General features: G+C 37.8%; 1 protein-coding gene across 2 annotated transcripts in view; it reads left to right on the top strand.

The window, feature by feature from the left end:
* RNMT (RNA (guanine-7-) methyltransferase) overlaps window positions 1-8342 on the top strand; it is a 26077-nt gene extending 17735 nt beyond the window's left edge. For both annotated transcript variants that reach the window (XM_008581103.1, XM_008581102.1), the window contains 4 exons: window positions 546-663; window positions 4577-4678; window positions 5908-5941; window positions 6823-8342. In XM_008581103.1, the coding sequence (XP_008579325.1) occupies window positions 546-663; window positions 4577-4678; window positions 5908-5941; window positions 6823-6860 (292 nt within the window). In that variant the 3' untranslated portion in view covers window positions 6861-8342. The remainder of the gene's footprint in view (window positions 1-545; window positions 664-4576; window positions 4679-5907; window positions 5942-6822) is intronic.
* Window positions 8343-14663: the final 6321 nt, after the last annotated feature.

The following is a 14663-nucleotide window of genomic DNA, read 5'->3' as shown; positions in this document are numbered from 1 at the left end:
GGATCCCACATACAGACCGGTTCCCGCTCACTGGCTGAGCGAGGCGCGGGGGCAACACCGAGGGTTGCGATCCCGTTGCCGGTCCCGGTCCGGTACGGGCGCGACACTGAGGGTTGCGATCCGTTGCCGGACACGGAAAAAGACAAAAAGGGAAAAAAAAAAAAAAAAAAGAAGGAAGTTGGTAGCTGTTTAGTGCTGCTGTGAGGGATCAAGTAAAATGGACTTGATAGGAAAATGTTCCTCATTGCTCATCTTCCCCATCTCACAGCCTCTGCAACTGTCTTTCATTTTATTTCTTGGCTTATTTGTTACTCTGGTAGAGAGCTACCTGCAACCCACTGAAATTTAGAATGCATGTTTCTTTATAGGCATGCTTATTACTATGTTACTGTTAATTTATTTTGCCATACTCTACTGTGAGTTTATGAAGGAAATGGTAGGTTTTTTAGTTAAGCCCAGAAGATGTCACTGTTGTGCAAAAGTAAGCTATTGGGGAATTATGAACATTTTGGAAGCCTTTACATTAAGTAATCTTTTTTGGACAGAATGGCCAAGAAGTACAATATGAAACTAGTCTACAAAAAAACATTTCTGGAATTCTACGAAGAAAAGATTAAGAACAGTGAAAATAAAATGCTGTTAAAACGAATGCAGGCCCTGGAGGTAAGTATTTAGAGAAGGTGTAAAAATTCCAGGTCATGGTGAACATGTTTGGCTGTTTTTGAGATCCTTTCCATGCCAATTTGGACACTAAATAGTTATGCATGTTGCACAGATTATTTATAATTGCTCTAGATTCTTTAGCACCTAGGACAGAGCTTGATACGGAAACTTTTTGTGGGGGGGGGGTGTTCGATAAATATTTGATGACTGAAGGAATAATGTCATTACCAAATTCTGCTTTTAGACAGTACTGCTTAAAAATAGGATTCTCAACCTTGGGACTATTAACAGTCTGGACTGGATAATTCTCCGTTGCGTGATGCTGTTCTGCGCATTGCAGGGTATTCAGTAACATCCCTGGCCTCTACCCACTTGGTGCCTGCCAGTAGCACCCCTGTACCCCAGTTGTGACAGCCAAAAAAGAGTCTCTAGACATTGCCAAAGGTCCCCTGGTGGGCAAAATCTCCCCCAGTTGAGAACCACTTCCTTACAACAATGCCCTTTGGTTACATTAGTAATTTGGAACTGTCGGGTAAAGGCAGAGAAGCGTGAGGGAGCAGGGAAGTTTGAGGAAGTACTGATAACTTCCATATCTCATCAGCACACTGATTGTCTCATCTTCTCTCCCAGTACTGCCCTTGAGGATATGACCTATCACCATGGGTGTCTGGGGACATGAGCAGTAGTAGCATGGAGTTTTAAAAAGTCCTGTGGTTTTTTTCTACTTCTTGGCCAACTCACTTCTGTGGGCCTATAAAGGACTTGGAACAGGAGAGGACATGACCCAATGAGAGTTAGGATGTTACTTTGGGGGCATTATGGAGGATGGTCTGGAGGGATATTGAGACTAGAGGTGGGGAGATCAGTCGGGATGCTGCTACTGTAGTCCAGGTCAAAGGTTTAAATGGATCTGTTTCTTGATATTTGCCATAAAAAGTCTTATTCCTGAAGCATTCAGCCTTCAGCTGGCCCAGGGTTTCATCAATAGGACTAGTAAAACTTTTCTCTGCTTTCCTGGAGCATTGTAGCAGAGAGAAGGAAGAAGGAGGAGATGTTCCATAGTGCTGACACCCTTTTTTTTCCCCCCAAACCAATGAACTTATTCTGGCAAAACTTCTGCAAAAGTAACTCCTTTAAGAGGAGACACTAGGATGTTTTGGAAAGTTATGAAAAATTTGCAGTTTTATGATCATGTATTGATTGGTCTTTTAACATGATTAATAGAGGGAAGAAAATAGTTGTCCAATGATAGGCAGATAATCACACGGAGGAACTGTACACTGATAAATTGAAGAACAAATTTAAAACAGTAATTTGGCAATCATTCAAAATAAAGTTCTGAAGCTTTGTGATATGGTGAAACTACAACATGTGGGAAAGTTAAAAAAAACGTAGTTGGTATCATCTCTTTATATCCTTTGTGTTAGAATAGTATAAAAAGTAAAGTTGCTAATGCTGACAATATGGAAGTCTCAAATTCCTGAAGACTTTCTAAACAGCAAGTAAATAGCTTGATTTCCAATGCCTGAGCTTGCAGTAGGATATTTATAAAGAAAAGGGGAACAGAAAATAGCAGGTGGACATTCGTGGATCCTTTTCTTCAAAGTTTATTAGAGAGATCTAGGTTTAAAGTGGTTCCTTGCTAGTTGGTTTATTACAATAAGACAACGGAATATATTAAAAGAATATATAACCTTTGTAGAATAGATGGTTATTCTATTAAATATTTTATGTGATTTATGGTTGGGTGTGTTTGGCTGGGTTTTTTTTTTTTTAACATTTACTTGTACATATTTGTGGAGTACAGCGTGTTTCCACACGTGCATATACTGCACAATGATTCACTTAGGGTAGATGGTATAGTTTTGTACCTATTAGTCCACCACTTCTCCTTCCTCAGGCCACCTCCCGTCCCAGCCTCTGATAACCATTATTCTTCTCTCTACTTCTATGAGAACCATTTTTTTTTTAAGATTACACATAGGAGTGAGATCATGTGGTATTTGTCTTTCTGTGCCTGACTTGCTTCACTTAACATGATGGTTTCTAGTTCCATCCATGTCACTGCAAATGATAGTATTCCATTGTGTATATATACCAGTTTTTTATTCATTCATCTCTTGATGGGCATTTAGGTTGATTCTATCTCTTGGCTATTGTGAATAGTGCTGCAATGAACATGGGAGTGCAGGTGTCTTTTTGATGTCTTTCTTTGGGGTATATACCCAGTAATAGGATAACTGGATTATACAGTAGATCTGTTTGTAGTTCTCTGTTTTCCACAATGGTTGTACCAATTTACATTCTCACTACCAATGCAGGAGGGTTCCCTTTTCTCTGCATCCTCACCAGTATTTGTTATTTTCTGTCTTGTTCTTAATAGCCATCCTAACTGGAGTGAGATGATATCTCATTGTGGTTTTAATTTGCATTTCCCTGATGAGTAGTGATTTTGAGAACTTTTTCATGTGCTTGTTGGCCATTTATATGTCTTTCTTTGAAAAACGTTCAGGTCCTTTGCTCATTTTTTAATTGAGTTATTTGTTTTTTGCTGTTGAGTTTGGGTGAGTTCCAGATATATATTCTGGAAATTAGCTCCTTTTCTGATGTGTAGTTGGCAAACACTTTCTTCCATTCTGTAGGTTGTCTCTTCACTTTGTTGATAGTGTCCCTTGCTATGCAGAAGCTTTTCAGTTCAGTGTAATTCTGTAGGTTGTCTCTTCACTTTGTTGATAGTGTCCCTTGCTGTGCAGAAGCTTTTCAGTTCAGTGTAGTCCCATTTGTGTAATTTTGTTTCACTTGCTTGTGCCTTTGCAGTTTCTCTCAAAAAAAGTGCTGACCACTCCCATTGTGTATAGCATTTCCCCTATATTTTTCTCTAGTAGGTTCATAGTTTCGGGTCTTAAATTTAGGTCTTTGATCCATTTTGAGTTGATTTTTGTTTATGGTGAGAGATAGGGATCTAATTTTAATCTTTGTGTGCGTGTGTGTTTTCTTTAAGTTTAATCTTTTGTATGTATTTTGGTGCTGGCCGGTAAGGGGATCTGAACCCTTGACCTTGGTGTTATCAGCACCGAGCTCTCCCAAGTGAGCCCAGCACCGTTTATTGAAGAGGCTGTCCTTTCCCCAGTGTATATTTTTGGCACCCTTGTCAAAAATCAGTTGGCTGTCAATGTGTGAGTTTTATGTAATTTATGTTTTGATTTACATGTACTAAAAGGCAAAATACTTAATAGTATGAAGAGATATTACTTTAACTGGATTAAAAATAGTGCTTGAGGCAATTTGAATAATCATTTGACCAGTGTATCCTTAAAAAAACAGCATTTATTTCTGACCCTTCTCAGATTCTTACGTAAATATGGGAACTGCCTATATTTTGGAGACTGGATTCTTTTCCTTATCTTCTTGAACTTTCATCTTTGTTATCTTAAACAGGGTTCTCTGTGGACTTGACCTTTTCATTTGTATTATTTCTAGTTGCTGTTTATGCTTTCCATGGCTATTAAATTGCCATGATATTAGTATTCATTAGTTGTATGGATAACACCTTCATTAAGCTTGGTATTGTAATAGAAAAAGCCCTTGATTAGCAGTCAAGAAGATGCAAGTGTTTGTTGCACCATATCCCAGTGGTGATTAAATTATGTTATCACCAGTTTTAGTCCAGCTGTAAATATTCTAAAATTGTGATAAAAGTTGACCATTAAAGCAGCTATTGCTATTGCTGCTTTAAGAGAGGATACCCTCTACCCTTTTTTTTATATTTCAAAAGTATGTGTAGTTTGCAGTCTTGAAGTAATACTTAGGAATTATTCCCCTAATTATTTTATCTCAGTAATTTATTGTGTTTACTTCTGAATTGTAAATTTCAGTGTAATGTCTGAACTAGACATTTCATTTGCTTCCCCAGCTGTATCCTGCAAACGAGAATTCTAAACTTGCCTCTGAGAAGGTGGATGACTATGAACATGCAGCAAAGTACATGAAGAACAGTCAAGTAAGGTTACCTTTGGTAAGATTTCATTTTTTAAAGTATTTTGTAGCAAATGGGAAAGGAAAAAAACATGCATTATATGGGGACTTAGGTGTTTATTTCAGTTGTTTACAGTACTTGGGCCCACTGAATTATAGTCAGATGTATGATAGCTATTTCCCTAGCAAATGGGAAAGGAAAAAAACATGCATTATATGGGGACTTAGGTGTTTATTTCAGTTGTCTACAGTACTTGGGCCCACTGAATTACAGATGTATGATAGCTATTTCCTCTAAGTTATGTTGACTTTTTATAACCAAAGAATATGCAATAAAATTTATTTTAGTGAACTGAGAATAGAGTGCTATATTTGAGGTAGTAAGGATAGGGCTTGGTCTGCAAGTTTCCCCGCTAACCTAGGCACTGCTGACTCACAGCATTGCACAGGTAGAATTCAGGGTTTCATGGATTTAAACAGGAAAAAATTACATCTTCATTTTCACTAACTTCTGTGAGAAAGTCTACTTTTTTTTTTTTAATGCAGTGGCTTTGTTTTTTGTTGTCGTTGTTGTTGTTTTTGATTAAGAATGCAACAATACCACAGTGATATTAGCTGTAGCTCTGACTTTCTTATACGTAGCACTTACAGATATTTCATAACACATTTCTGCTAATCTTAGAATATTGTTTACATTCATCACTTTTTAAAAATTACATTTATTACTAGAACTGCCACTATGTCTTGTTAGTCAGTGGCATGTGCAAAGTGAGCACATATATTACTGTATTGAGATGCTTTTCAATACACCTATTTAAATATAATTTATTTTTTTTGTATTATATGTACTTTATTTTGTGATTCCTTTGGAAAAACACAAAAGTTTTATTTTCTCCTCCAGTGCTATTTGATGTTTCAAGATAGGCTTCTGTTTTTCATTTTTCAAGTTAAAAATACAGATGCTTATTCTAGTTAGATACATACATACACACTAATACCATTTTTACACACATTCACCCTTTGATTGAGAATCAGTAGATTAGAGAATATGACGGGAGGGCAAAAATAGTGAGAAGACGTCATTAAAAGTTAATCTCATTGACTTCTTTTATGTGTTCAGATCACGGTACTATTAACAGTAAATTGTATGTATGGTTACAGTGAAGTTTTTTGGCCACCTCTGTCCCTTATTGAAAAATAAGCATATGTTTACTTCTTGAATCTAAATCAATCTTTTTTTCTCTTTCTTTTTTTAATTTTTTATTTTAGGGAACTTTAAGTAAATCAGAATGGGAAGCTACAAGTGAGTATATCATCAGTGTAGGTTAACTGACAATTTCAAAGATTCTCTTTCAAAGTGATCATTAAAACCTGAAAACTTTAGAGCAGGAGAGTGGCATGACCACAGTAGTGTTTTGTGAGCAACAGTGTGGCATTCCTGCTGTGCAGTCTATCCTCCAAAGTCAGCTTAAGGAGCAGGGCCTCCAACTTACATGCCTGTATCTTGAGTCACTGTTGAGTATCCTAGAGTATGCCCTGAATATCCTTGTAATGTTTTCGGGATTCATCACTTGTTCAGGTATTTTAAGTATCGATTGTCATGTGGCTTTTGGCTCAATTTCCTTACCAGGCCCTACGACACAATGATTGGATAATTGGATAAATTTTAATGTGTCATGTTATATATGTTCCTTATACTTATTAGTTTTTAAAAAAACGTTTTTCTGAATTGAAAACTTAGACTATCACTGCCATTGTAGTGCAATTATTCTATCTACTTATCCTCACTCCAGGTAAAAAAGATTTGAGCAGTAAGATGTTTTTAGTTTTAGTTCTCTTTGCTTTTTTATACTTTCAGTTTTTGTTTTTGTTTTTTTAAACCTCAAACTGTTTTTAGAACTATTGATGTAGGTGGGTATTTGTTTTCTAGTATACATATATGAGTATGACCCCATATCTGCCTTGGTATGACACAAATAAGAGAGAAATTCTTAGAATTAATGGGATTTTTTTCCTCTTTAAAAGCTGCTTAATTCAGATCCTGGCCAGCTGTCCAAAAAAGAAAAAAAAATGCTGCTTAAGAGCCTAAGAATTTTCACCAAATTATGAACAGGATTGAGAATATTGTTTTGTTTACCCTGAGGATATGAGAAACTAAACTTTTGTGTTTTTCAAACTTTTTAGGTCTTTACTTGGTTTTTGCCTTTGAGAAGCAGCAATGAGAGTGCAGGCAGCAGCTCCTGCGCAGCTGTGTTCCATCCTGCACAGACTTGAGCAGTCTGTCTCGGATCAGTGCGACAGCTCTGTTTATTTTAATTCTAAATGTGTAGTTGCTACCAGAAACTCCAGTGTATAAATTCAGCATTTGCTGTATGATGAACTTTTGTGTGTATATAAGAAAGAATTGGGACCTTTTTCTTTAAAAATCTATTTTTAATTGATGTTCTAAGAATTCCATTTGCCTCTACTCTCTTAGCTCATAAAAATTATAATATGACTTGTTAAAGCAGCTGAACTCTTTCCGCAGTGCTCTAATGTGTTCAGTGTGTGTTTACAGTATTAAATTTATTACAGTTGTAGAGTTGGTGAGAGCATACTGATTTGCCAGTGTGCTCATTCCCATACTTTTGTTACATAGTGTTTTACAAGATTAAATGGATTACAATCTGTATGATTGAATGTAAGTGTTCCATATGTATTGCTAAAGTTATAAGGTTAAAACTTAATTTTAGATGGTCATAAAAGTTACTTAGCTAGAATCTTAGCAATTTATTTCATTTTGATATAAGTACCTTATTTGCTAGTATGCTGCAATTTTGGAACTGATTAGAACATTTCAGATGGTGGCATAGGATTATTTTGGAATTTGGGGAGTTTTTCTTAAGAATTTCCTACCATAGCAATTCATGTTTCCAGTTATCAAGAGTGTAATTAGATACATTTACCTTTCTTTATTGAACAATGATACCATAGTTATTTTTCTCAAGATTTAGTGAAAATCCCTCCTGTATAAACTTGTTGCACATTTTTTTTTCAAATTTGTACATAGAACTGCAATAGGAGAGTATAGGACTGTAAAGGAAGTACATAGATAAATTTCCAATTAATGCTCATTGACGTTAGGCCTAGATTACTGATACTCTGTTTCCACGTCAGCCCAGAAATAAGCAATACCTGTTCCTCTGTTACAACATTAGTACTTTGCACAGTAGGATCCAGTGTCTAATCATCATTCAGAATTTTTATTTGCCATTTCAGAACTATTATAATTGTTAAAATTGTCAATTGTGTAATTGACTACTCTTCCGAAATGGATGCCTGTTTGAACTGTTGTGCTTACTTTACGTCACTGTGTAGAAAACTTGCCAGTTTTTAGATGTAGTGAAAAACTTGAAGAGCAAAGCTGAGCAACTGTGTATTGTTTTAAAAATTGTTTATTTAAAGCATGGTTTACAAAAACATTACTTTCTGTAATTGTCCAGAGTACTTGTTTTAAAAACATAGTCTCTTAATTAGTTTATATTCTGTTGACTGTTCATGTTAGAGTAACAAACTTTTCTGCAAGAGAACATGAGTTTCCTCATTTCTGTTCCTTCAGCAATTTGTCAATCTCCCAACTGTTGCCAGTCTATAAAAATTAAGTCTTTTTGCCTTAGTAATGCTTTGCTTTAAGTCATTTGGGAAATAAATAATGGTACATCTGACTCATAGCTGTCATTAGCTAGGAAAGTTGGGTAATGGTACTGAGGAGATGGGGAAGAGGAGCTCTTACTCTCATGTATTCAGGCTCATTTTAGTTCTGGAGAAGTGCCAGGGAGTATTTTGATAGTTTGGTAGGTATTGAAAGCTGTTCTCATTTAATGGTCTTAGTTACAGATAATAATACATGTGTTTGTAGCCTCTCTCAGCCCTTTCCACTCCATGGGTAACTTGGGGAAGAGAGGAATCCCCCAGAGGATGGAGTAATTGGTGCTAATACAAAGCAGAGAGAAGAAAAGGTCGGTTCTTAGGGCCTTCAGAGGTAGAAGGGAGCAGAGGAACCTAGACTGGATCTGAGAAGGGCCCGGGAGCCTGAGCCTCGTTGCCTTGAGAGTTCTTCCCCCACTCCCCATGTCTGCTCACTGCAAATAAGTGTCTGTGCACTCACTCAAGAACTGTTTGGAAAAGGCAGCCCCTGCCCACCATTTTCCATCACCGAGGTGAAAGCTGGTAAGGCCCTTCCCCCTGTATACCCCACAGAGTGAATGTTCGGTTTTCCATTCAAGACTGGTAACTATTAATAAGGGGGCATGGCTTTTCAGTGTTAGGAGGGGGAGAGCACCTGTTTTACCAAGCTCAGTGAAATGGGTGGTTTGTGGTAGTGATTGCACGGTGCTCCCAGACCTGCCATACTGTTTATCCAAAATTAGAAATGAAGGTCAAGCCAGCTGTTTGTGGGAATGACATAATCTGAGATTGGGATGATTGGTCTGGGAACATGGCTGGATTCTGGTGTGACAAGGAATGCTGGCATTGAATTCCTGGGGCCTAGAACATACTCAAGGAAAGGCATTAGTGGCCACACTGTTCAGGGAGAGAAGCTGGCAGTGTCCAGCTACACTGAAGGGAACGGTGTCTGAACCTGCAGAGAGTGCAGCAAGCCTGCTGGAAGATGACTCTGGCACCATCGAGCTGGGCCCTTCTGTGCCTGCAGCGCTCACCAGCCACTCTGGGTCTAGTGTGACTCCCCGAAGAAGTTTGCCTTCAGCGAGAGAAGGCTTGGTAGAGACTCTGACATTAGTGAATCTGTGTAATTACTGAAAGTTAGACTATTAGCACAGTGTGTTTCCTAGCTTACTCCCTCAGCCCGCTGATTGCTGTCTAACTTAACATGTTCACAGAGAGCCAGAGCAGGGATTTACAGAGTGAGATGGCCTCTGAGGCAGGGTGCAATACTGTTCAGTAGAAAAGCAGAAAGAGCATTGTCGGCCGTGAAATGTCCAGATTTCCAGCCCCATTAGCTCTTCTGGGAATTTATTCTTTAGCCCACCTCAGCTTATTGCCATTATGTTATTTTGATATGTATTCAAATACCTTCAAGTATCCTGATGAAGAATTGGCTTCTTGTGTAGGTACATTCTACAGGGTACAAAGCCAGTATGTATACTGCTATACATATGTATTCTACTGATACAAAGTCCGTTATTCTAGGTACTAAACGCTGTAATCTTGTTGATGATAAGCTGACTTTCTGCTGTCTACCTGAGGCTTTTTATGTTTGGGCTATCTTTAGCCAGTAACTGCAAAGGGTCCATAGTGCTGCGTAGAGGCTAGATCCAGGGACCAGAAAGCATGGGTGTATGATGTCACAACCTCCCTGGTTGCTGTCATATCCACTACTACACACCTCACGAGTTTTTCCATTTCCTGCCCTCTGACAGGCAACACTCCTGATTTTTTTTTTTTTTTTTGTCAATATACAATGTAGTTGATTATTATGTCCCATCACCGACTGATTCTTTGAAGGCAACTGAAGCCGTGGCTGCTATATGACTTTAGCAAGACACAGCCAACTCTCTGTACCCATGTGTTCTTCATCCGTGCTTGGCTAAATCTGCAATGTGGAGCCCACAAATACAGAAGACCGACTGGGAGACTGGAGCATCCACAGATTTTTGTATCCATGAGGAGTCCTGGAACCAGTTCCCACAGATACAGAGGGACGAATGTACTTATGTAGCAGATACACATTTGACTGGAGCAGGCTCCTCTCACTTATATGCTTCCGATTTCTCCTCTGCTCCTGTGCAGGCTTGAAACACATGTGCCTGCTCCTCACTGCAGTGCTGATGAAGTGCAGCACACCCAGGAGTGCCCTTCCCTCTGCCTGTGGAGGCTTTTGGGTAAAGCCCCAAAGCCCTCAGCTCCCTAGGTTTACCCTGGGCCATGCTCCCTTGGGGACAGCATACCTTGGAAAAAGATGAATTGACAGGTAACATTTATTAAGCTACCTGTATCAATCACTTTTCTAACTGTTTTCCTTTGGTACCTCATTTTGATCCTTGCAACAACTCAGGTATCATTAGCCCCATTTTAATGATGAGGAAACTGAGGCATGGGGAGGATATAAACTTGCCCAAGACAGCCAGGGTTTTAACACTTCACCCCAAGTCAGCCTGCACTCTAGTTGCATGTTACATACCTCTGCGGATGTCAGGCCCAGATGAATCTCCCACCCATGAGAAAGAGGCTTTGTTGAGAGGACAGAGCATCACCAAAAGAAGCTCTTAATGTGGTACAACTTACCACATACGTCTTTATTGTGAGCATATTTTGCTTAAGAAATGTTTGTCTTCTCCAAGGTCATGAAGATGTTTTATGTTTTCTATTAAAAATTTTTGTATTCTATCACATTTAAGTATAAAATCTTACTGAGTTCATTTTTGTTAATATTATAAGTTAGGTTTAAGGTAGAAGTTTTTTCTTATGGATTACCAGCTGTTCCAGAATCATTTATTGAGAAAAACCATCTCTTCTTCACCGTATAACGATTTCACCTTTGTCATGTACAAGGTGATCATATATATATGGATCTTTCTGGGTTCTCTATTCTGTTCCGCTGGTCAGCATGTTTATCCTTACACCAGTAGCACACTATTTTAATTACTGTCTTTATCATGGATGTCGATATCAGGTAGCGTAAGGCCTCTGTATTTGTTATTTTTCTTGGCTATTCTTGGCCTTTTGCATTTCCATATGAATTTTAGAATCATCCTATAGACAGGGCAGTCTTGATATGCCATCTCTGCCCCCATCCCCAACCATTAGGAAACTGCCTCTACAGTTTTTGCCAAACAGTTAAGAGTAATTTATTCTTTTTCTCCCCCTAAATATGACCACTTAATCGAGACATTCCCAAGGAGCCTCCAAACAACACATTAATGAGCAGGACCCTTTGAGACAAAGGTCTGTAATTACTTAGGAAATTTAGCCATACTTCTCCTTCACTAACCATGGCTTCTCAAATTTAGAGGTAGATTTCCCACTGCACTTATCAGCATACAGTATGTGCCCTTTGTTATCCTTTAAAGATACAATCTACTTAGTTTTGTAAAAGCGACCACTTGGTGAGTGATTAGTAAAGAACAATTAGCCACTTAGCATAAAGGTTGTATGTCAACAGTTAATAAGCCTGCAGAAAGAAGTGTAAGGTGGAAATGGCACAATGTGATTTGTAATTCATTTTTCCCTCTAGAAAGCTTTTCATCTTATTTATAGCTTAGTTAATTTTTTTTTTCCTACAGTGGCAATCTAATCACGCAAATAAATTGTCATGCAAATAAATAAGAATTAAGAGGGCCTTTCTAAGGTTTTTTTTTTTTCCTGCATATATCACTCCTAAACTGGTGATAAAAAATGTCACCCTGTATCCAAATACATCACTCTCCTTACCTTTTGCTTTTGTCCACATGTTAAATCCACTGTTTCCTCAGCAGTAAATGTGATGATAATAGTGATAGCTAATATTTTTAAGCAGTTAGTATTCCTTGTATTATTATCTCTTTAGTCTTTTCAACAGTCATACAAAGTAGGTATTCTTCATGGTCCAGACGAGAAAATAGAGAAGTTAAATTGCCCAGGCTCAAAGAATGAGTGTTGATACTGAGCTTCCATCCCGATCTGTCAGACTCCAAACCCCAAATTCCTGACCTCAGTAAATTGCTTGTATTGACTGTGTATCTAGTGTCAGGGAGCGCTGCCACACTCCCAAGCGGCGCACTGTAGCATGCGCCACCGGGCCGGCCCTTTCTTAACTTTTAAGAAGAGAAATACATAGTCTTTCAAATTCCTCATGATTTTTAAAAAATATTTATCATTTTATGTGATATGATCAAATATAATTTTATGAGAGTACTTTAAAAAATTAGTGGAAAAGTACAGTTGAAAGATACTAATCTTTCCATGAACTTTTTGAAGTACACTCATATGTGTTTATTTCAGATCAACATAGTAAATTTTATTATAAAGGCCATTTATAATATCTAATATAGAGACGGGTAATTTTTCTAGTTTTTTTCTGACTTACTAAGTGAAACAACTTTATTTTAAACTATGAAAGTAACATAATTTGTTAAATATACTTTGAAATGATATGTTGTTTGGTTTGGGTACCAAATATATATTAAAATATACTTTAAAATTTAATGATATATGGCTGGTTGATTAGCTTGTGCGGCCGGTCTCAAAAAGGACAAAAAAAAAAAAAAAAAGAAACCTTTAGAAATCGTAACCTTGCACCTTTCCTAGGGAGCATTCAAGAGTGAAACACTTAAACCATTAACAGAATGAAAATTAAGTCAAAATACGTTCGGCATTGAGATCTCTTAGTGAGCTACTCACAGATTGTCAGAGACGCATGGCCAGGGAGAATTATTTGCATTTACATTGGCAATTTATCCTGGGATATCAAAGTGCATAGTAGATAGTTCATTATACATTATATAAGCAGAATGCTATAAAGAATCTTCCCAATTTCTTTCTTAACTTTTTTTTTTTTCCTTTTTGTCTTTTTTCGTGTCCGGCAACGGATCGCAACCCTCAGTGTCGCGCCCGCACCGGACCGGGACCAGCAACGGGATCACAACCCTCGGTGTCGCGCCCGCACCTCGCTCAGCCAGTGAGCGGGAACCGGTCTGTACGTGGGATCCGAACCCTCGGCGGGAGCGCTGCCACACTCCCAAGCGGCGCACTGTAGCAGTGCGCCACCGGGCCGGCCCTTTCTTAACTTTTAAGAAGAGAAATACATAGTCTTTCAAATTCCTCATGATTTTTAAAAAATATTTATCATTTTATGTGATATGATCAAATATAATTTTATGAGAGTACTTTAAAAAATTAGTGGAAAAGTACAGTTGAAAGATACTAATCTTTCCATGAACTTTTTGAAGTACACTCATATGTGTTTATTTCAGATCAACATAGTAAATTTTATTATAAAGGCCATTTATAATATCTAATATAGAGACGGGTAATTTTTCTAGTTTTTTTCTGACTTACTAAGTGAAACAACTTTATTTTAAACTATGAAAGTAACATAATTTGTTAAATATACTTTGAAATGATATGTTGTTTGGTTTGGGTACCAAATATATATTAAAATATACTTTAAAATTTAATGATATATGGCTGGTTGATTAGCTTAGTTGGTTAGAGTGTGGTGCTGATAACACCAAGGTCCAGGGTTTGATCCCTGTACCAGCCAGCCATAAAAAAAAAAAAAAAAAAAAAAACGTGTAGAATGAATGGCATCTCCAAATCTGTCCGCACATATTCCAAAAAACACACAGGCTAACAAGAAAAGTAAATAGAAACCACCCATAGCACACACATACAGCTTAACTGTAAAACAGAGAATACTCATCTATAATTTCAATGAAGTACTTGGGGGGTTTGTTGGGGAGGGGGGGTGTAAATAGAAACAGCTCCAGAGCTCACACCAGGGCAGAGTATCGGAAGGAGACAACACAGAGAAGAGAGAGGACAGTAGTAAAATTACCATCAGAAATTGAGAGTGCCACCCTGAGTAGAGGGATATTGGAAACAATGAATTCTACTTGTGGATTCATGGAAACAGCGATTACCTAGCAAGCCTAGCAAGTGGTCCAGAGTACAGAATGGCCACTAGTAATTTTAGTTACTGACCAATGCTGAGAAGAAAACAATCAAAATGATGTGATAAGAGAACTTAGTAAAAGTGAAGTATAAAATATGTTAGATTGTCAAAGAAGATCTCAAGAGGTGGCATTTGAGCTCAGATCAGAATGATAATATTATGTCCCAATCCAAGAGAACAACAAATGCAAAAGCTTAAGTAAAGAACAAGACTGGGGCTGTCCAGTTAGCTCACTTGGAAGAGTATGATGCTGGTAACACCAAGGTCACAGGTTCAGATCCCTGTACCAGTCAGCCACCAAAAACAAAAAAGAAGCAAAAAAGAATAGGACTTCAATAACAGAATAATCAAGAGTAGTTTGCTAATTGAGTTA

Source organism: Galeopterus variegatus, unplaced genomic scaffold (assembly GCF_000696425.1).
Source record: "Galeopterus variegatus unplaced genomic scaffold, G_variegatus-3.0.2 Scaffold2265, whole genome shotgun sequence".
In the NCBI taxonomy this organism is placed as follows: Eukaryota; Metazoa; Chordata; class Mammalia; order Dermoptera; family Cynocephalidae; genus Galeopterus; species Galeopterus variegatus.
Note: the sequence above shows the minus strand (reverse complement) of the source record. Positions and strands in the feature narration are given on the sequence as shown.